This window comes from Mytilus galloprovincialis, chromosome 7 (assembly GCF_965363235.1).
Source record: "Mytilus galloprovincialis chromosome 7, xbMytGall1.hap1.1, whole genome shotgun sequence".
NCBI lineage: Eukaryota > Metazoa > Mollusca > Bivalvia > Mytilida > Mytilidae > Mytilus > Mytilus galloprovincialis.
Genome location: NC_134844.1, coordinates 15,918,029 through 15,940,701, shown reverse-complemented (window position 1 = coordinate 15,940,701; position 22,673 = coordinate 15,918,029). Strand labels below are relative to the sequence as shown.

The 22,673-nt window shown below is 32.4% G+C and overlaps 1 protein-coding gene across 1 annotated transcript in view; it reads right to left on the bottom strand.

Moving 5' to 3' along the window:
* Positions 1-22,673, bottom strand: part of LOC143082407 (uncharacterized) — a 69,970-nt gene that overhangs the window by 16,974 nt on the left and 30,323 nt on the right. Inside the window, exons 9-14 of the mRNA XM_076258058.1 lie at positions 21,365-21,445; positions 19,699-19,869; positions 18,032-18,346; positions 17,087-17,422; positions 12,795-13,178; positions 8,618-8,956 (exon numbers count right to left, since the gene is read on the bottom strand). Of these exons, the coding sequence (XP_076114173.1) occupies positions 8,618-8,956; positions 12,795-13,178; positions 17,087-17,422; positions 18,032-18,346; positions 19,699-19,869; positions 21,365-21,445 (1,626 nt within the window). The remainder of the gene's footprint in view (positions 1-8,617; positions 8,957-12,794; positions 13,179-17,086; positions 17,423-18,031; positions 18,347-19,698; positions 19,870-21,364; positions 21,446-22,673) is intronic.

Genomic DNA, 22,673 nt, shown 5'->3' with positions numbered 1-22,673 from the left:
TTTGTGATAATAAGCATTGTGTATATGTTTCATAACTTTTGGTTTAGGCAAACTAAAATTAGAAAATGGAAACCAACTTCATGACGACTAAAGTACTAAAGTATCAAACAAAGAAAAGTAACGCAAAATGGGCATAACTCGGGAACAGTTAAAGTGACGCCAACTAAATTCAAACTTGATCTCTGTTTTGTGGTAATAAGCATTGTGTATATGTTTCATAACATTTGGTTGAGGCAAACTAAAATTAGAAAATGGAGATCAACTTCGTGACGACTAAAGTACTAAAATATCAAACAAAGAAAAGTAACGCAAAACGGGCATTATTCGGGAACAGTTTAAGTGACGCCAACTAAATTGAAATTGATCTCTGTTTTGTGGTAATAAGCATTATGTATATGTTTCATAACATTTGGTTGAGGCAAACTAAAATTTGATAATGGAAACCAACTTCGTGACGACTAAAGTACTGACGGACATGGGTGAAACTTATGATATGAGACAAATCTTCACAAGAAACGAATTGAAACAGAAATAAATAACCATAAGTCACCCTACGGCCTTCAACATACCACATAGTATCATATGAAGGCTTTGTAAACAGATATCAAACTAGTTGAAAAAAATTTACTTAAAATAAAAAAGATCATGATTGTTTAATCAGTAACTGTTGTTATGTTATTTGGCACGTGTCAATCGGTTCATTGATTTTTTTTTCGGCATATCAAAGAAAAAAGGGCACGTGTCTAAATGGTGTATTCCTCCTATTCACACTTTTAAAAATCACTATTCCTTCAATAGATGGTTTGATTAATTATAAACTGGTTTTATAACATTCAAGGTTAATTAAAAATTCACCTAAGATTTACCTTTATTTTTTAAAAGAAAATATAGTTGATACACTGTTCAGTGGCGGATCCAGGGGAAAAAGGGGGGAGTCCGGGGGTGGGAAACCCCCTTTTTCTTTGACGATCTATGCATTTGAATGGGAGCATTTAGTTGGAAACCCCCCCCCCCCCCACTTTTACTCTGGGTTGGGAACCCCCCTCCAGCTTTTTAAAATGTCTGGATCCGCCATTGCTGTTGAAGTATATTACTTTAATAAAAAAATTGATACACTGTTTATTTGCAAACTGTTTTTGGGGAAGACGGCTTCAATCCGTCAATCCCCAATGGGGTTGATCAGAGTGACATTCCCTCACATCATTCATTTTGTTTTTATAGTGTGGAAAACCCCTCAACAAATCTTACTGAGATTGATGAGAAGGGGAGACACAAATGAATAGATTGACTGTAAACACTTTTTTACACATTTCCCTTCTGTTTCCCTTGAAATTATCATATCTTGAGCTCTCCTTTACACTATTTACGTTTCTTTTACAATCCGGAAAAATCAGTATGACGAGATATTCTAAATATATCCAACCTACATTATATTTTATAGTGACGTCATTGTTGGAATGCCACACTACGTTGAAGCAGGGATATCCTTCACTGGTTATTTAAATCATTGAATGATTACATGTGATTCTTCCGGCGGGAGTCAAAATCTCCCGCTTTTAAGACCCTCTTCCGTCCCTCCCGTTAAAATTTGAAATCTTCCACTTTTTGAGAATGTCAACCTCGAAAAATCTTCAGTAGAAATTTTTGTTTACAAAATTGATACTGACAGCTAGGGAAAAAGTCCGAGAAACTCAAAATTCATATTGGAAAAGTCCGAGAAAAACAGAAGTTTCCTTTAACTGTTTTGATGTCAAAAGGTACATAGCCTCGAGTTATCTATGAAGGTGTTAAGGATTAGACTGTATAAACAGCAATAAAAGAGTATTGGCAATAACCAGGTGATCAACTAGCAAGTTTAGGACACATGTCTGGATGATTAAAAGTGAAATACTGACAATGGATTAATTAAAGTTGTATCAACGACTTTTTTGTGTACTGTTAAAAACATTGAACAGTTATATTACTTAACCTCAAGACAAATGTCTTAATGATCTCAAATATGTTATGTATGCCTACTACACTTGTTGCAAAGCTGACTATGGTGACCATAATGACTTGACCAAACATATGGATACAGCAAACCCACCAGAAAGCTCACAACTCTATCAAGTCAACACCACTGTTCAGTTAGTGGTACCAAAATTGACAATGTAGCTTAAGCAGAGATACTTTTTACCAACTATATATAATGGCTAATCACTCTATCTTGAACTTTATATATAATAAATAAATATTTAAAAAACCCTTATCTTCTATTTCTATCAAGTAAAAATGGCTATGGAGTTATAGAATCATTAACAAAAAAGGAAAATATGCAGTTTAAACACCAAAAAACCATTGCGTACGTCAATAAAAATGTTGATAAAAAATCTCTAGTTATGAGGCACAAACTCCAGCTGAAAATTTCTAAATCTCCAGTTGTGACTTGACAACTCTGTCACATGTCTCAGACATGAGACATTCTCAAAAATTGTGCACTAATTAAAAAATCGTATTTGTTTAATTTAAACATAATTATGTTTGCTGTAGATAATTCAAACATCAATATGCAATACTTTAATTTGTAGGTCATTAACTTTCAAAGTAAACAAAGTCCGAGGGCTACATGAGATTGGGGAGAGACACGATTTTTTTCATTTTTTTCTGCAAAACTTTTTTTTGAGAATCTTCCTCCAAATCAGGATCACCTCAATTTATGAGTAATTGTCCACTCAAATACATGTAAACACTTAAAATGTAACATTTAGTATACGATAAGTAGCTATATATAGTCTTCCATTTTACAAATATTTTAAAATGTAGTATTTGGAAACAAGCTTCACACAGTTTACATTAATCATAGTTTTTTTTATTAGTACCTGTTCCCGTGTGATGAGCGTTTCAACTGGGAACTTTATCACTGGAAATTTAAATCTGAATAGATTTTTCAGTCCTAACTTTCTTAAGAAATAAAATAAAAATCTCAAGAGTACTGTCACAAAAAATGGAAAATGGCCCTAGCCTGCAGTTCAGTCGTACACTATTAAGATTTCAAAAAATATTGTAGTTGTTGTTAAATGACCAAATTCAACTAGTTGAATTTTAGATAATTAACTATCAACTTTAATTGAATGTTTGGATTCAGAAGATGCAGATCTCTTCCATTGGTCTAAATTGAATCCTAAAAGTTATAAAGAAACGAAATTACATTAAACAAAAATTGATTTCAATATTCACTGTCAACCTTTCTACATGTTTCTAGCTGTTCTTTTTTTCATTTTTTATATGAAAACTATCAAACGATACCACACACCCCTCTCTCCAAAAAAAAAAAAATGAAATAGAAACAAGGGCCGTCTTTCCCCTCAGAGCTATTCAGCTCTTTGATTTTTTTCTTTGAAGCGTACCTTAAAATAAAGAATAAGTCAGCAAGACTGAGGTATACGTAATATATGATTTAAAAACCATTGAATTTGTTAATCTAAAATTAGAAATGCAGCATATAATAATTTATCAACACAAACCACTGTTGTTTCCAGTACACACAAAGTATATGGAGAAAAGCACAAGGAACGGGAATTTAGGTTCCATACTGCTATATGTCACTGTACCACCTTCAACAATAAGCAAATCCCATACTGCATAGTCAGCTACAAAGGGCCCCGAAATCACAAATGAACAAAAAAATTCAATTTCACAAATATATTTTTTTTATGTAACACAACAACAAATGACAACCACTGTATTACAGGCTCCTGACTTGGGAAATGCACACACATACAGAATGTGACAAGGTGAAACATGTAAAAGGGATTCCAATCCTCCCTGTAAAACATAAACACAAAGTTGAAATGGCCGGCTACTTGTACATACCAACACAAAAAGACACTAAGAACATATATTAGAGTACTTGCAGTTACTGAAAGCTAATTTAAAGCCAAAACAACAAATAAAAAAATTACACAACTAATTAGACTGCATGCTCTTTACTGACTATGAAACAAAATACTGATAAGATCATTACACAATACTGGGACTGAGACTACACATCATCTAAAGGGATGGCAAAGCAAGTCGACGAAACATTCCAGCACCCGTGACCAAACATTTTAAACAAATAAAACTACTGAAACATGAGGAATCTAGGCCTCAACCATGATTCACTATGCAGCATTAATGCCCCACCAAGAAGTAACAACAGTACAGTTTGGCGATGCAGCCACCCACCTTATTCACGTTGAATAGATTAATAAACTTGAATATGCTAATATACGGTGGATTTCTGATGTGTGTGCTACAATGTATGATTTACTTTAGTGTTGTTTACTTGTATTGTGTGTTTCATATTATAATACTTGCGTGACTTTACTTTTGAATTTGTGTTATAAAAGAAATATTAAATAATTTGCTACATTTCTTAAATCTTTATTTCGATTGCTTTATGCTATATGGTCACGTTTTTGTCTCTTTTACTTATTCAGAATTTCCATTCTCAATTGTATTCCATTTCTTTCATTTTTATTTGAATTAAAAACACAAAATCAAAAGTTGATTAAGTATAATCCTTTGTTTTCATAAGTTTTCTTCCTATTCCCACATGAAATTTTAACTTTTCTTTCCAGATTTATAAAAAAGTGGGAATAGGAGGAATGAACCGTTTAAATAATGTTGAATATATTATTTATTTATGATTATTTTTCTATAAAATTTGAATTTTTTGCATTAAATATCTATCTCTACCATAATATGTAAAAATAATATATATAACAGCACTCCTTCTAGTCCTTAGTGGCATTGTATAGGTCTTTAGTGCACTAAGGAGTCCTTAGCAGTGTTTAGACGCACCGTTTACTTTTCCGATTCTAGACCAAAATAAAATTTGAATTTTGTGATATTGAGAAAAATCCAGGAATACAAATTTTTGAGAAAACCATGCACCAAATTCAGCAGTCCTACATTATTAACTCTGTCTCTCCATCTAAAATTTCTATGCCATACTTAATTATTACAATAAACAAATGACCTTTCATGAAATCAAGAGATATGAGATGTAAATATAGAGAAATATGATTTTTGTTGATTATGGTTGTAAGAAGTCCATTTACAGGGCTGCACAACAGATATTATAAGGTACATAATGGTTTATATAAAAAAATCTGAACTTTTTTGTTCCAATGGTATCCAAAAGCAGATCAAGTGTAAATTAACTATCTAACTGTTGAGTATATTATTCAAACTCCATTATTTGTATGTATCCAATACCTAGAAAACCATGTATTTGATGCTGATTCTGAATTAATTCAGCAATTTCAGACCGGTTGCTAGGGCTTTTTTTCGGGTTGCTATGGTCTTTCAGCCACTTAAATTAAAGCTTATATATTTTTTATCATTTTCAAACAAATCATACGTTTTATTGTCTGTTAAATTACATTAACATAAAAAAAATAGCAAAAATTTTGATAATAAACAAGTATTGTGTTTTGTCATTTTTATGAATTTTACCAATTTTTGTTGCCATGGTAAAAAAAAATTTCAAAAAAACCCAGATGTTTTTTTCCTGTTTTTAATAATTCAATGTATGAACTTTCAGATGCAATCATAGTTTATAATGAACTTGTCTGCTCAATGTCAATTTTTCTTGAATTAAAGTATGATTTTTAAGCTATTTTCAGAAAATGTAAAAATACAGATTTTTTCACCTTTTTAAATACCATTTTAGCCTAATATCCCAAAAAAAATTCACAACCTCAACATCAAAATATAAACTTCAAATAATGCCTAAATATATGTTGAAATTATTTTTTTTCTTGAAATTGTCATTATCATGAAATTGCTGCAACCAAAAAGTAGACATTTTCCAATTTTCCTGCCTGATTTCATCATAAATTCATCAAAAAAAATTGCTGCATGTTTCCATAGCAACCGTTCAACAAAATTTAAAAAAAAAGCTTGCAAACTTTATTTCAATCTTAGCTAACTATTATATAAAAGAATAAAGCAGTTCTGAGACATACATGAATCACCCCCTGCCTGGATCTTACAAAAAGCTGTACAAGAAAACAAGGTCGGTATTTCTGTCTGATATTTATCAGTCATATGAACCTTTAACTTTTAACGTTCTTGAAACTACACACTCAAAACCTCGGGAGCAATATTATACTATTCACCATAGAACTCTTTCTGAATATATTTTTTTTTCAGCAATCATTCACAAACAAGCTTCAGAATAAATGTAACTCTTCCTACTCTAGCGTAATCCAGTTTGGATATTTATCAAAAAAGATGTTATTGATCATATAATACATTCCCTTTTCTTGTGCTATAGAATAATACTGTAAAAGCACAAATTTTCGTGGGGGATTTAAATTCGTTTATTTCGTGGATAAGAATTATCCACAAAATTAAAACCCCAACGAAAATTTAACTGTAGATTTACATTATTTTATGATCTGACTAAATCTTATTGACATTATATAATTGATGAACATAAATGCAGACAATGAAATAAATAGGTTAATTGGTTAGACATCGATATTCAAAGGTTTTCTTTAAGTCAGATGATAATCCTAATCCTTTGTTTGTACAGTAATTAATAATCACCAAGAACTGTCAATCAATGTCATTTAACAGTCTAATGCGTCTGTAATGCCCTCAAGTTGTAATACATTTATTACACAATCATTGTCCTTGGATAAAACATCAAAGGTGTGTAACAGCCAATTAGCGTGTGCAGGTTACAACACTTGATTAGTGCTCACTGTTACTATGAAATGCAAATATTGATTTTTCCCAACGGCAAAAGTTCACATCAGTTTTATTGAGTATTGTCAATTATAAAGTGACATTTGTATAATTTTTTTCTAAACTTAAAAACCACGAAAATTAATCCCCACGAACTTACTTTTGTATACAAAACCACGAAATTTTAACCCCACGAAAATGAATGTTTATACAGTAATCATTCTTATTATTCAATCTTCATACAAGTATTCCTTTAAAGAAATTGACAGAATAAGTCCAACTTTGTTTCATAAAAACTTAACAAACTTAACAAGAAGTAATTGCCGTCATCAAAATCCATCTTGAAGTATTTAATATTACAAGCAAACTTTCATATTTAAATAACAAGGTAGGATAAGGGGTGTTTTTTGGCCCCTTCCCGAATAAATTTATGCATAGACCATTGGTAGCCTTTTTATAGAAACTATACAAAACCATGATTTTTCTGTGTTCCGATGAAAGGACGGTTGCCTAGCAATGGTTTTTTTTAATAGCAAAATTATCACTTATACATTGTTTTCTTATTACAAATTAGCTTCATTCAAAATAATATAGTTGTAAATGAATAGTCACTTCAATTTCAGCTTAATAAATGCTAATCAACTACCTTGCAACAGAAGTATTGCCTAGGAACGGTTAACATTTTGCAATTTCTGCCATATGAGGTACAATTGTATATCATGCTAATAAACAAATTATCAACCACAATAGTGCTTAGCAACGGTAAAATAATGGTTTGTTTTGGTTACCTGAAGTAGGATTTTGGCATCATTTTCTATTTTGATGAAGTAAATATTTTCTTATATATATTGTTACCCACTACAGAAAAAAAAACAGCTACCAAGAAATTGGCAAGATCATACGAAACATGTTAAATAATAAGCAAAAAGAATAAACGGTATTTACATTAACAAGTTAGGTAAAATGAAAAAGTCTTTATCTTATAAGTGGCACAATATGATATATAATGAATACATACTGTTTGAAGTTATGAATATATATATATATATGCCTTTTACGTGATTTATTCATATGATGATTACATTAAAAGAAAGCACAAATGGGTTAAAAATATCATTGAAAATTCAGTATTATATGCGTTGCTTGTACAATGGCATTGTATGTCAGTTTACGTATCATACTCTATGAAACACATGTATTTAACACTTTAAGCAAACTTTAACGAAAATAGTACTAGACGCAAAGTTATTGTCTGTGTCAGGGTTCACAAAGATGTGTAGAGGAAGAAGGAGACCTTCATAAACATTTTCAAGGATCTCTGAAAATTCATTATTTCTACGATAGATTTCCTGAAATCAACACACTCATCGCTGGTGTATAGTGTTATTTGTAATCATACCACCTATCTGTATCTTATCCAAAATGTGATGCTTATGTTTAATGAAACATAATATGCATATGTACTTGGTAAGAAATATTTCTTAAAACCTCAAAATATTTGATTCATATTAGAAACGTACACATACTTCATTAACATATTAATGTTGCGGATAATTAGTATAAGTGAAAATGGACACAGAACAGGACATACTTGTACCAAAACCCTGAAAAGTCCCGATTTTTACAAAGCTGCCAGGGGGATTGGTTGGTAAAGAAATATAACATGCTGTTTAAGTGGAAAATTTCTTATTTTCGTTCCAAATTTTAAGTTTTACCTGTATAGATTAAGTTACAACATCATCTTTTCTTCTTTTATGACTATATACACATGTAGACTATATTCATTATTATATAGTTATATGACATTAAGAAGATGTGTGCCCCTGTGGAGAAGGAGCTGCTTAACCTTTCGTATTTTGTGAAACCCTGAGATATTCTTTTGATGAATTATTCTTACCTTCAGAGCTTAGTAAACATTCATGAAGAGGAGTGAAGCCTCTATTATTTCGGACGCAAACATCAACATCGTGTTGTATAAGTGCATCTACCATTCTAGCATATCCTGCTTTAGCTGCTATATGCAAAGGAGAGTTCCCAAACTTATTTTTTACACCCTGGACATTATTCTGAGCGAACAAAATTACAAGTTCGGCAGCCTGTTCATTTATTTCATTCTTCTTTGTATAGCTGCCTCTTAAGATAGACATCAATATTGAATTTTCTTCACCATCTACAATCTTTATATCAAATTCCTTGCCGATCATCCACTTCAGAAATGATAATGCAGCATTAATACCTTCAATAAAACTTTGTGGAATATATTTAAAAAATTGAAAACAACATGCTAAATAATTTCTTGCGTCCGAAGCGCTTTTCTGGATTTACCTTCATCAGTAACGCACATAGCCAAACATTTGAAATCCCAAGATAGATAAGTACCGAAAATCGTAAAAGAGCTATATGTAAAAAAATACCTAAAATAAATAGCCAAAATCATCTAAAGCCAACTTTGCCTGAGGGAGTTGAAACCTTAGTTTTTATAATAATTTCAAAATTTATTAACAGACAATTTTAGTAAAGTTTGTTAAATCATGTCAGTACCGAAGCGCTGACTACTGAGCTGATGATACCCTCGGGGACTGATAGTCCACCAGCAGAGATATCGACCCAGTGATGTCAAAAACTTGAAAACAACACGTTAATGTATACTTTAAAATATAAGAAAACAATCGATATATTTCTATTATTATGCTACCCTGCGTCTTTAAATAAAATACATCATATAGTTCCGTCCATTTCAGCCCTTTTTTAAAGCTTATTATCAAGTTATTGTATACTTAATGAAATTGTAAAATGTGTGTTTGTATTAGAAAGTTGATTGTTAAAAAACAAGCATGTTCCAATTTCATGACGTTTGTATTTCATAAAATTGTTAAATTGGTCAGAGTTTTATTGAAAAGGTTATATTTTAACTTTTACAGCAAAAGATTATTATGTTCCGGGTTTTTACACCCTCCTAATCAAGTGCGTATTTGGCACAACTTTTTGGGATCCTTAATGCTCTTTAACTTTGTACTTAGATACTTGTTTGGTTTTATAACTATTTTGATATGAGCGTCACTGGTAAGTCTTATGAAGACAAAATGCGCGTCTGGCGTACTAAATTATAATCCTGGTACCGTTGATAATTATCAAAAGAAATAATAGCATTATGTCTTCAATGCGTCATTTTGTTTCTAATTGTATTTGTGTGTCTGAATACTCGTTTTTTTATTTATTCTGGCCTTTTAACATAGTTGTTTTGAATGTCGTTTATGAGACTTTTGTCTGCCGTACACAATTGTAATTCTCGTATCTATACTGAGTCGTTTTTACCTTAGCCGTATTTTGTAACACATTTTGGAATTTTGGGTTCTCAATGCTTTTCATCTTTGTATTTTTTTAGCTTTCTAATCATTTTGATCTAATACCGGCGTCAGACATCAGCGTATAGCTCCGACGTACCCCTGGCGTGGTAAAAAAATCATGTACGCTGCCAATACGCTTGTAATTTTAGATGCATTTAACCTGTCAATCATATCTGTATCGTGTTTACAACGAGTTTTAATTGTGTATTGGGCGTACGAGTAGCCTCTTGAAAGCATTTGAGACCCGTCCCGGTCGTATCTGGGATCCGTGTTTCGGGGTGTCTTGGACGTTTTATAACGGGGTGTTTGTTGTTTGTAACAAACACACCCGCATACGTTTTAGTTAAGTCGACCGATCTTGAAGCCTAACAACGTGCCCTAAATGTGTCTCATACTTTTCTGTAGCGTTATCAACGCACTTGTAGCGTATGTTTTACGTGCGTGTAGCGTATAGGTATAAACTAGACAAACGCTTGAGCTGGATGCTGCATAAAAATTTCCTGGAGTTATAGCGTTCACCAACCGTATACCTTTGCATTTCGACGTTCTTCAAATTTATGCAACTATTCCTTAGCGTTCCTCTGGTGTGCAACTAACATATACCAACTTTGCCAATTTTCTCTGTACGTCTGGTGCACGCCGGTCTATACGCCAAAATGTGACTCTGGTATAAGCGTCACTGATGAGTCTTATGAGAGGTAACCGGTGAGATCACGAATCACGTACGAATCACGGACGTATCACCTACTTTGCCGTATGACATGAAGCGGGATCATTAATTTAAGTTAGGATGCCTAAGTGTTCATAATTATCTCGCTTTGATTATAAGTGCTTTTTTTATTGATTGATATAATACGCTTACTGTCTGTTTTATTTCTTTTCATTTTGTATGTCGTCGTCAGTCCGGAGCATTTTCTGGTGAAAGACTGAACAAATAAAAATGGCTAGAAATGGAAAAGACAAAAATAATTTCTGACTAGAAAATTGGACATACCCTTCCTTGAACATGCCATTCCCCCAGCCCAATTTTCAATTTAAATGGCTGGTCCCTTAGTTCAAAGTTTCTGCCTCAATCATAGATTTGCCTGATAATTTTCGTCAGTCATATATTAGGCCTGAAATTATCGGCCTAGTCATATAAGGTTTAAATTTCATATATAGTCATGTATTTGACAAGTTGAAAAATGACAAATTCTAGTGGTACGTCTGTATATATAATATTATGGAAAGTGACCCCTCCTTGGGTCCATACATGCAAACCTTAAGAAAGAATTAACTGAAAATTTGTATTAATCCGAATCATTGTTTAGAATGAGCTAAATAACAAAAAAGGGAGGATTCCTTGTACTCTTTGTACCTAGGGAAAAAAGAAAAAAAAAAACCGAATACCGAATACTTAACAGAAAACTTTATATATACTATGTGTTCTTTCGCAGAATAAACGACGAATAACAAAATAAGATATACTCATATAATTTGATAATTCCAGCGTATTAAGTTCCAAATTCTTTTTTGGTGTACTATTCTTTTTTCCCGGACCAAATATCTGAAATAATACCAGCAATATCGCATACTAAATAGGGGTCAGGGGACGACCCTTTGAATCTAGGATGGGAGCTGGCAGATTAGTAAATAAATATATTGGCCAGGAAAAAAAATAGTAATAAATATGCTGGCTTCCATCTAAAAAAAACCTGGCCTCCAAATTCTATTATACAGTAAAATGATACATAATAAATTATCTTGCGTGTACCAAGCCAATATGGAAAAGACATGTTATAATCTATTTATCACATATTTAAGTTCTGCAGAAAAGAGAAAACAAATTTCAATTATAACAATTTAATGAAACATAATAATGATTCTTTTTTATTAGTTGTTGCAAATTTCTTGTTAGGGACAGTCCATTTAACACGAAGAGGGGGCGGGGCAAGTTTCTTTCGGAAATAATATATTTGATTCTGAATTTGAGAAAACAGTTAATCTGGCCGGGTAAAAATAAGGAAAAAAAAAATCTTATCTTGGATAATTACCACAAAAAGTGATGTTAATTTGAAAAAAAAATAATTTGTCGCGCCGCATAAAAATCCTTCAAGTGAAGTGGTCGGTCCCTACTTATTAAATTTTTTATTTTGAACAAATATATATTCAATATCTTCGATACGTTTTTCTATCATACACATGCACCGTGGTATTTAAAAGACTGTCCCCGTGATTAAATCATGCTATCATTCCACGTGGAAAAAGTGTAGAAGGTGATCACCACAGGTATACATTTATTTCGTTTTAATCCGTACATAGGCACTTCCGGTATACAAGTTAAAAATGCATAGTCGTATATATCCATCCTTACACTTGAAAGCTCATAGTTGATCATTGTTTTCTAATAAAGGAAACTTTGTGAGGTGTCAAGGGGTATTTTAGTCGATTATTCGATTTTAATGAGCTTTACCCAATATGAAAATCACTGATCCCGTTAACGTTCGTTCGTCATTATTCGTCGGTTTGCGATTTCACCGATTACCTCTTTGAAGACGAAATGTACGTTTGGCGTATTAAATCATAAGTCTAGTATAAGTACCTTTTATAACTATTCACCTAGTAGATTATAGAATATTTGTCTTACTTTTCTGACATTCATCCAAATTATATTTTTCGTTAGCATTTTTGTTAAGAATAAAACCTATCAAATGATAGTGTTCGACAGAAAGGAAACGAAAGGCTTACCATATGACCAACATAAATGAAGTATTGAACTTCCAGATTTATCTCGAAAATTCATATCTGCTCCATGTGATATAAGTGATTTCATTCCATCAAAGTCTCCGACATACGAACAATTAATTAAAGATTCATTCAATTTATCAGTGTCAGTATTTGCTCCTGCTTCCAGAAGTCGAACCATTAAACGTCTCAAAGCTATAAACTTCATTCTTTCGTTCTTATATAAATGTGTCAGTCGGTGTCTATTAAACCAATGTGGCCCTTCGAACAGTTCATCCATGGACTTGATTGTTGCGTTCAAAGTGGTGTGCCCTGTTGCATTTTTTAAAAGATGATTTGCAGGTTCACTGTATATGCAATCCAGCATTGCTACGGCTGTAACTGGATCTTTAAAAAAGAAAAGCAAACAATCGTTTTACATGTGATATATCAATTTTCTGTTTTAAAGTGGAAAAATGTGTATAAAAAAGATGCGATATGATTGCCAATGAAACAACTGTCCACAAGAGATAAACTAACACAGAAATTATTAACAATATATGTCACTGTACGGCATTCGACAATGATCAAGTTCCCTACTTTATAATCAGCTATAGAAAGCTCTCTAATGACAAATATAAAACAATTGAAACGAGAAAACTTACTGCCTAATGTATGTACAAAAGAATAAATAAGAAACAAATATTTTAAGCAGCAGCAAACGTAAACCGCCGAATAACAAGCTCCTGAATTGGATCAAACACATACAGACTATGATATTGTTATCACAGTATACCCGTTATTTTCAGACTAAGTATTTCATTGTGTACATGAATATTAACAGCCACTAGATAGGTCAGCCAAAGTGAAATGTTGCCTTTTGTATTTTAAATGGAGAGTATACTTCTCTGTAGAATACACTCAGTAACAAAAACAGACATACGATATAGATTGAACACTTATATCCATAACAATGTATGGTCCAAGAAGACTCTCATTTAGCATTCCACCAGCACATCATATTGTTTAGAAGTTAAACTCATTCATTCAATGACATGATTTCTGTGTGGAGAAAAGTGACAGCATTTTAAAAAGTACAATTTAATTAACTTATATACTTTAACTTATAAAACAAATCGTTTTGGAAACTTAGTTTTGTGCATATCTAAAGTAATCTAGATGTGCCACGAAAGCGACACGAATAGTCCCGTCTCAAAAAGTTGAGAAGTCTGCAATTTCAATAACACATGTATGTGCTCACAATCATGATGGTAGTCTCACATTTCAAAAATTGGCTCAAAATCTGGAGGCGTATAGAAAAATGTCCATATAACTGTGATTTTCAACAATTTTCAAATTTGTAAACCCTTAATTTTGGCAAAAATTAGCGGAGTGGGACGAAACTTAAAGCATTTAGAAAAAAGTCCGTATAACTGAGGTTTTCAAAAATTTATCAAAGTATAAAAGCCCGAAATTTCAGCAAAAATTAGCCGAGCGGAACGAAACTTAAACTTGATCTGTAACTCATCTTGATCTCACATGCCAAAAATCATAACAATATCTGAAAGTGTTTAGTAAAAATGTCCGTATAACTGTGATTTTCAACAATTTATCAAAGTCCATAGCCCGTAATTTCGGCGAAAATAAGTGGAGCGGAACAAAACTTGAACTTGATCTGTAACTAATTTTGATCTCACATGCCAAACATCATCCTAATATCTGAAAGCGTTTAGAAAAAAGTCCGTATAACTGTGATTTTCAACAATTTATCAAAGTATAAAAGCCCGAAATTTCGGCAAAAATTAGTGGAGCGGAAAAAACTTAAACTTGATCTGTAACTCATCGTGGTTAACTCGCATATCAAAAATCATCCCAATAACTGAAAGTGTTTAGAAAAAAGTCCGTATAACTGTAATTTTCAACAAATTATCAAAGCCCAAAGCCCGTAATTTCGGCAAAAATAAGTGGAGCGGAAAGAAACTTAAACTTGATCTGTAACTCGTCGTGGTTAACCCACATACCTAACATCATCCCAATATCTGAAGGCGTTTAGAAAAAAACCCCGTATAATGGTTTGTTGCGGAATGACGGAATGAAGGAATTTCGGAATAACGGAACTAATAGAACTACGGAATTACGGAATTACGGACAAGGGTAAAACTATATGGCACCGACAACTCCGTTGCGGGGCCATGACAATAACAAACCTAGTCCATCATTGATACTTGCTTGATCTTCATACATTTTGATTGGTTTATAATAGTGCTGATGACTGTTCTTTTATAATAAGCATTATCTAGTACTTCCCAAGGACTTATCTCATGACATTTGTTATGGAAAATCCTATATGCATGTTGACCGTTAAATGACATTTTTGTTTACTTTTGAATCACTACATCTGTCGAATTAACATACATACATGTATCACAAATACTTTTATTTGTATATGTAATAAGATAAGAAACAAAGGCAATTCCATAAAGCAACAGCAAATCATTGTGTCATTTTCATAGTGATGACATAACTTGATTGTGCACAGTTTTTGATGTGCTACCTTTTCGTAAAGTTTTTAAACTGTGTTTTTTTCTGATATGATTTTGTTTATCTTATACCTTTTTGATATTCCTTATTAACTCGACTTATTTTAAAGTGAGTTGTACGTGCGCATTGCTGTGTGTTTGGGTATTCTACATTGGTAAGATGTATAGGGGAAGGGTTGAGATATCACAAAACACGTTTAACCCAGACAATTTTTTACGCCTGTCCCAAGTCAGAAGCCTCTATTTTTGGTATGTTTTTTTTTTAAATTTTTAGTTCAGTGATAGTTTTTGAGTTAAGTATGACGTCCATTTTCACAGAACTAGTACACACGTTTGTTTAAGGGCTAGCTGAAGCCCGTCTCCGGATGTGAGATGTTCACGTTGTGTTGAAGACCAATTAGTGGCCTTCGACTGTTTTTTCTCTTTGGTCAGGTTGTTGTCTCTTTGACAAATTCTTCATTGTTTTAACGCAGTTTTATAAGTATATTACCACTTATCTCCATGATATGATGTAAGTCAGTTTCCCCCTTTTCTCCAATATGGGTCACATCTGCTCCATAATGGATTAATTGTTTGACAGCATCTGAACATTCAATCTTACAAAAGTAGATGAGTGGTGAATTTTGTTGACCTTTGGTAAAATTTGGATCGACATATGAATTCGATAAAACCATTGTTGAAATCTTTCCAATAAGTTTTTTGTCAACTTTCTTTGTGTCTGGAATACTTCTGTTCCACCCAAAGCCAATATGTTTGTTGCGTCTATAGCCCCAGGACTCCTTCAGTTCATCCCGTGTCGTCAAGTTTTCTACATAATTCCAAAATTGAGGGAAGAAAACGTTGATCTGTTCTCCATAAGTTTTATGATTGAGTAATATGCTCAACATTTCGAAATTAGAATCCGGTGTATCTGTAATGTTAATTATGTATTGGGTTAAAAGATACAGTTTAAATGTAGCTAAATATACTATTAAAAGACGAAAACTATATAAAGGGAGCAAGAGTATTTTTTTTGTGACAGAAGTAATACTTTTTTTGTTGTAATGTCCGCATATTTATGTTGTGAAATGCTATATTTACTGTTTTCACTTAAAACTATTTAAACAAAATATATTGCAAACCAGCATATTTAAAAAAAAAACAAGACTTACGCTCCAGTCTCATGTAAAGGGAAGGGTAAGACGCCAGCTTACATGTAAACCCACCACCCCTAGATTAGGTTTGTTGCTGATTTACATATTTGTTTTTCGTTGATTATTTTGTATGCACATTAGGCCCTTAGTTTTTCTCGATCGAATTGGTTTACTTTGTCATTTCGGGGCCTTTCGTATGCGTAATTTGCTCGTTGTTGAAGGCCATACAGTGACTTGTAGTTCTTAATTTCATCTCTCATTTGGTCTCTTGTTGACAGTTGTCTTATTGTAAATCATACCACATCTTCTTTTTTAAATTTGTGTCAACAGTAATATATGACTATGTGGTATATGCTTTGCTCATTGTTGAAGGTCATACGATGATTTATAGTTGTTAATTTCTATCTCATTTAGTTTCTCGTGGAGAGTTGTCTTATTGGCAATCAAACCAGATCATCTTTTTTTTTTTAATTCAGATACACTGGCCTTTTAAAGTGAATTTGTGGAAAAAATTGGAATCAATTAATAAATTTTCTCCGAATTTTAAGAATGATATCAGTGATTCATATGTTATATACATATTTGCAAAAATAAAAATTTAAGCACTTTATGGAAATAATAAGGAAAATTTTAAATCGCATACTTTTTGTGTGTAAACATCTTTGTAATATTGATCCACAATGTTCTCCTATATGATCAACATTTGCACCATATTTCAAGAGCGTTCTTACTACTGATGGCAACATATTTTCAACTGCTAAAATCAAAGCTGAGTCTTTTCCATTATCTTGTGTATTGGGGTCTGCTCCGTTTTTGAGTAACAAAGATACTGTTTTGTTCACTTCTGTGTCCAAATTGTCTCCTTCTTGAAAACAACCATTACGAATGGATATTATCAATGGAGTGTTTCCTTGTTCATCTTTAACGTTAACTGATGCTCCTGCTTGTAATAGTATCTCGATTGTTTGTATAAGTTTTTCTGAAGAAAATAAATCTGAACAGATGAATTTACACTTTCATACATTAGTGAATTTTAATTTCGAATTGATCTTTTCTTGGGTAAATCTTAACATAACAATCTGCAATCGTATTCTGTCATTATTTTTTTCATTTTTTATTTTCATTTTTTATTTCATTTTTTTTTATGATTGTTTGGTTCTTTTAAGTTAGTGCTTTGTAGGTTATGTTTTATGTATTTTTGTATTTTAATTATTTTTAAATGTGAAGCTATTAGAGTTTTTGTTGTTATTAAATAATGCGCTCTATAAATATTGTATCTTTTATTTATTTATTATTATTTCTGTGTTTGCCTAACACCATGAAAACTTGAGATTACTTTATTTTTATTTAGGTGAATTGCATTTGCAACAAATTTAATTTAATTAGTAGTACAAGAATCCTAAACACTAGCTATAAAAACGTAGCGTGCAAAACAAGAACACATTATCGAAATATGTTTATTTGAGTAAAATATAGACTTAAATGATATTTTATTGTTTTGACAAAGTAGAAGTCATAGCAACAGTCTTTCAAATTTTAATAACAATTACGAGACATTTTAACGTGATATAGTTTTTACAGCAGGTACCTTTCTTTTCGAGGTAGCACATGCGCGTAGCGCATATTAGTGCAGTTTCGTTTCTTCTATTGGTGATGTCAACTTTAGCACCATGCTTTAACAAGGATTTCACATGCGAAACTCGTCGTAGTAGTGTAGCAATTTCCAAAGGTGGATAATGACCTAGATTTGGATCAGCTCCCTTTTCGATAATGAGTGGAAAAAGTTTTTGCACTATTTTCCATGGGTGTTTTGATAAAAGTAAGTACAAAGGTGATTTTCCATTTTCTGTTATAATGTTAACGTCCGCTCCAGCATTCAGAAGACACATTACTGTTTCTACAACTGTATTTGATAACATTGTTTAATTTATTTAACTACATATAATGAAGTATATATGTGACATACAACAATCAAAGACCTCAATAAGAATACCAAAAGATATATTATAATCTGGTATTGTGTTTCTAGTTTCTATTATTATCTAAACAAAGAGGATAGAGATTCTCTCTCAAAAAAATTGCTGCTTTTTAACATTAAGGAATTAATAGTCACAACGTTAACAGTCGATGCATATAACTAATTTATTTATGAACCATTAAAAACGGTTATTGCATTCAATATATTGGTCATTAGTAAATATGAACAGAATATAACCAAGAGGATTATTGAAAAAAGACAACATAATTACAAAAAGTCAACTCGACTAAAAAGTAAGTACATGCAATAGTCAATAAAGCACTACACAAAAAATGTAAAACTATACAACACGAAACCTATCAGAGTCAGAAAAAATACACATATCATTATCAATATATGTAGCAGTTTTGTGGCTCATTGCAAGTACAAAGTAGGAGAAAAGTCATATTGACTGATGCCACAACCAGAGTAAAGAGGAAGGAATGATGGTTATGACTAATGAAAGTTCTCCTTTATCATCTGTTGCGTCATAGAAACGAGAAGATGCTGGATGTTTGATCACTTAAGAAATAATAAGGCGCTAGTAAGCTGTACAAAGCCCATATCGGTAATAAATACAAGGTGTTTTGTCAATATGATTTTTTATATCAGTTAACAGTCCAAGTTATTAAAACAGGTCGTTTTGATACATAAGCCCTTTTCACAGTATAATGTATATATTATTCACTTATTTTATAATGCATTTAAAAAAAATATATCACGCAAAAAGAGTCTTCTTTCATTGATTTTTCAGCATGATTGCAGACTAGTTTCTTTAGTATGTAATCTTTTAGCTACGTGAAAAGTAATACATAAAGTACGCAAAAATAACCAAAGCAAATATTGTGAATAAACACATGTTAGCTTAAACATATTTATTTGTAGTGGTTTGTGAAACATGTTATTGCATCGCCTATTAATCCCTTTCTACTTTGCGGATGCAAATGTTGCCTAGGAACGGCATTAGCCTGCTCTTTTTTGAAATCTACAACGGTGTTGTCATTTCGTGGTTTTTCTTATCGCTCATTGTGTTTCTGTTTAATTAATTAGTCTGGTGGTTTTTAATTGCCGCTTTCAGTATCATCTGCCTTTCTTAACTATACCGTTTTAAGAAGTAACAAAAATCCGAAAAAGCTGAGATCTTTTACTTAATTGTAATTGTGTCAAGAGTTTGTTTTTATTGTAGGTGAATGAATAAAACAGAATACAGTTACAAAGAGTAAAATTATTTTATTTACCGTTTGCCTGGCGATTGTCATCAATTTTAGTCTTTGAAGTTTCGGAGGCCGTTTCAATTGCCTCAACTAATTGGCGTTTCAAAATTTGATTAATCGAATATCTCCTCCTTTTTAAAAAAACTTCTTCTTCCTGAAAGAAACACCCTCTTTTTCTAATGTTGAAGGAAGGGTCTGCAACAAATTGAAAACTACATAGTAGATATTTACATTATGTCATGGATCAAATTTATTCGTTCTGTATATAGATATAGGAAGATGTGGTGGGAGTGCCAATGAGACAACTCTCCATCCAAATAACAATTTAAAAAGAGCAAACCAGTATAGGTCAATGTACGGCCTTCAACACGGAGCATTGACTCACACCGAACAACATGCTATAAAGAGCCCCAAAATTACTAGTGTAAAACCATTCTAACTGGAAAACCAACGGTCTAATCTATGTATATGTTCACTTCTGTTAATATTGTTAATAATTGAGTTGAACCACATTTCAATTGATATATTATAGTGTGTCTTTCTATGATGTGATGTTACACAATTGTTTTTGATAAGGATGAAGGTTGTTACCTATTAAAACATTTAAACTGGCTAAATTTGTTTGCACCAGGAATCTTATGTTTAGTATATGTCGTTTGCTGTAAGTTGTGATTCGTAAGTGTTCATCGGTTTTCCGACGTAGTCGGTATAGTTTCGGTTTGTGCCCTTTGAACTTAAGGACGATTAACTATGGCAACAGAATAAGCATGCTCGAAACTCCTTTCTGTGATTGGACAAAATGCTGTCATGGTGGGTGATTTGGTTGTGTTTGAAAAAACGTCTCGTTAATTATATCGTGATGGAAAGCAAGTGAAAAACTATAAATATTTGACTAGATCTTACAAAGATTTATATTTTTATTAAAATAATTGTTTCTCCAATAGCTCTTTGCATCCATGACCGCTGTTTATTCGGGACAATTATATAATTTTTAATGTAAACTTTGTTGTACGAACGTACATGACTTTTAGAACGCACCTACGCATGTGAGATTTCCGCGGGGTTTTGGTGAATGTAAACAGAAAGATACGAGGACCGAGAATACTGAACACAAACAGAGAAAACGTTATTTAAATGGTATCTTTGTGCTTCTGAAGGTTATCGAAATGATTGTTTAAAACATATACTCAAATTTAAATACGTCGGATATCATTTATAAAGATAGTTCTTGTTTTTATATAGATTATACCGTTGGTGTTCCCGTTTGAATGGTTTAACACTGGTCATATTTTGGGGCCTTCATAGCTAACTATGTGAGACAGGACTCTGTGTTGAAGACCTATAATGTTTCTTCTTGTTACATATTGGGACTTGAATGAAGAGTTGTCTCATTTGCACCCATACCACATCTTCTGATATCTATAGATAACTCTCAACTTAATAACGATTTAAATACACCTCTAGATATTGGAGTCAAATATAAATAAGGTTCAATTTAGATATTTAAACAAAGAAAGAAACGCATAACATGTTTCAGACTAAATTATTTGAAATGATTCTATTCCTTTTCGTGTAAGAAATTCTCATTATCAAATATCACTTAAAGTATGCAGGAACCAAGTATAGTTATTCTGAAGTCGAACCAGCATGGGCATTTTTAATAAATACCTATATATACATGTACAATTACCTTTTATATCTGATATTTCTTGCTTGTCAGTACGTATTCGTTTAAGTTTGGCTTCTATTGACATATCAAATCGGTATTTACCTACAAATGAATATGAACTGTATACTAATATGACCGTCGTCAAAAGAGACCTCTTTCCGTTTCCTTTCTTTCTTTCTTTCGTTTTTTTTATGGTAATCGTTACAATAAATTCTATAACAGATAAAAATCTTTTGTTTAAAAGTTTGGTTGCACCTGTCAAATTATTAATAAAATTGAGAATGGAAATGGGGAATGTGACAAAGAGACAACAACCCGACCATAGAAAAAAACAACAGCAGAAGGTCACCAACAGGTCTTCAATGTAGCGAGAAATTCCCGCACCCGGAGGCGTCCTTCAACTGGCCCCTAAACAAGTATATACTAGTTCAGTGATAATGAACGCCATACTAATTTCCAAATTGTACACAAGAAACTAAAATTAAAATAATACAAGACTAACAAAGGCCAGAGGCTCCTGACTTGGGACAGGCGCAAAAATGCGGCGGGGTTAAACATGTTTGTGAGATCTCAACCCTCCCCCTATTCCTCTAGCCAATGTAGAAAAGTAAACGCATAACAATACGCACATTAAAATTCAGTTCAAGAGACGTCCGAGTCTGATGTCAGAAGATGTAACCAAAAAAAAAAAAAATAAATAAACAAAATGACAATTATACATATATAACAACATCCTACTAGCAGTTAACTGACATGCCAGCTCCAGACTTCAATTAAACTGACTGAAAGATTATGATTTCATCATATGAACATCAGGCACAATCCTTCCCGTTAGGGGTTTAGTATCATACCATCATAACATATATGAGAAGAACATAAGCTTATTTAAAATTTGATTTCATATTTGATGTTGTTTATATCGCTCACAAAACTAGATATACTTTTGATGAAAATGTAATGGTCATTTGTATGGAGATCATTAATCATTGTTAAAATATTTTAAAATGTATTATTCTTATTTCTAACATTTATTTTCGTTCTGGGGACCTCGGTGGCCGAGTGGTCTAAATAGTTACTACTGTAATTACTAGCCAGACAACACTGAGATTGTGAGTTCGAACCCCGCTCGTGATGGTGCAGTCGACTCCAATCTTAATTGACTAGGATTGTCGGTTTTCCTATCGAAGGTCGGTTTTCCTATCGAAGGTCGGTGGTTTTCTCCGGGAACTCTGGCATCCTCCACCAATAAAAAATTGCCACCACGAAATAGTCTAAATACGGTCCTTAAAAGTGGCATTAAAACACCAAAAACCAAAAAAAATATTTGCGT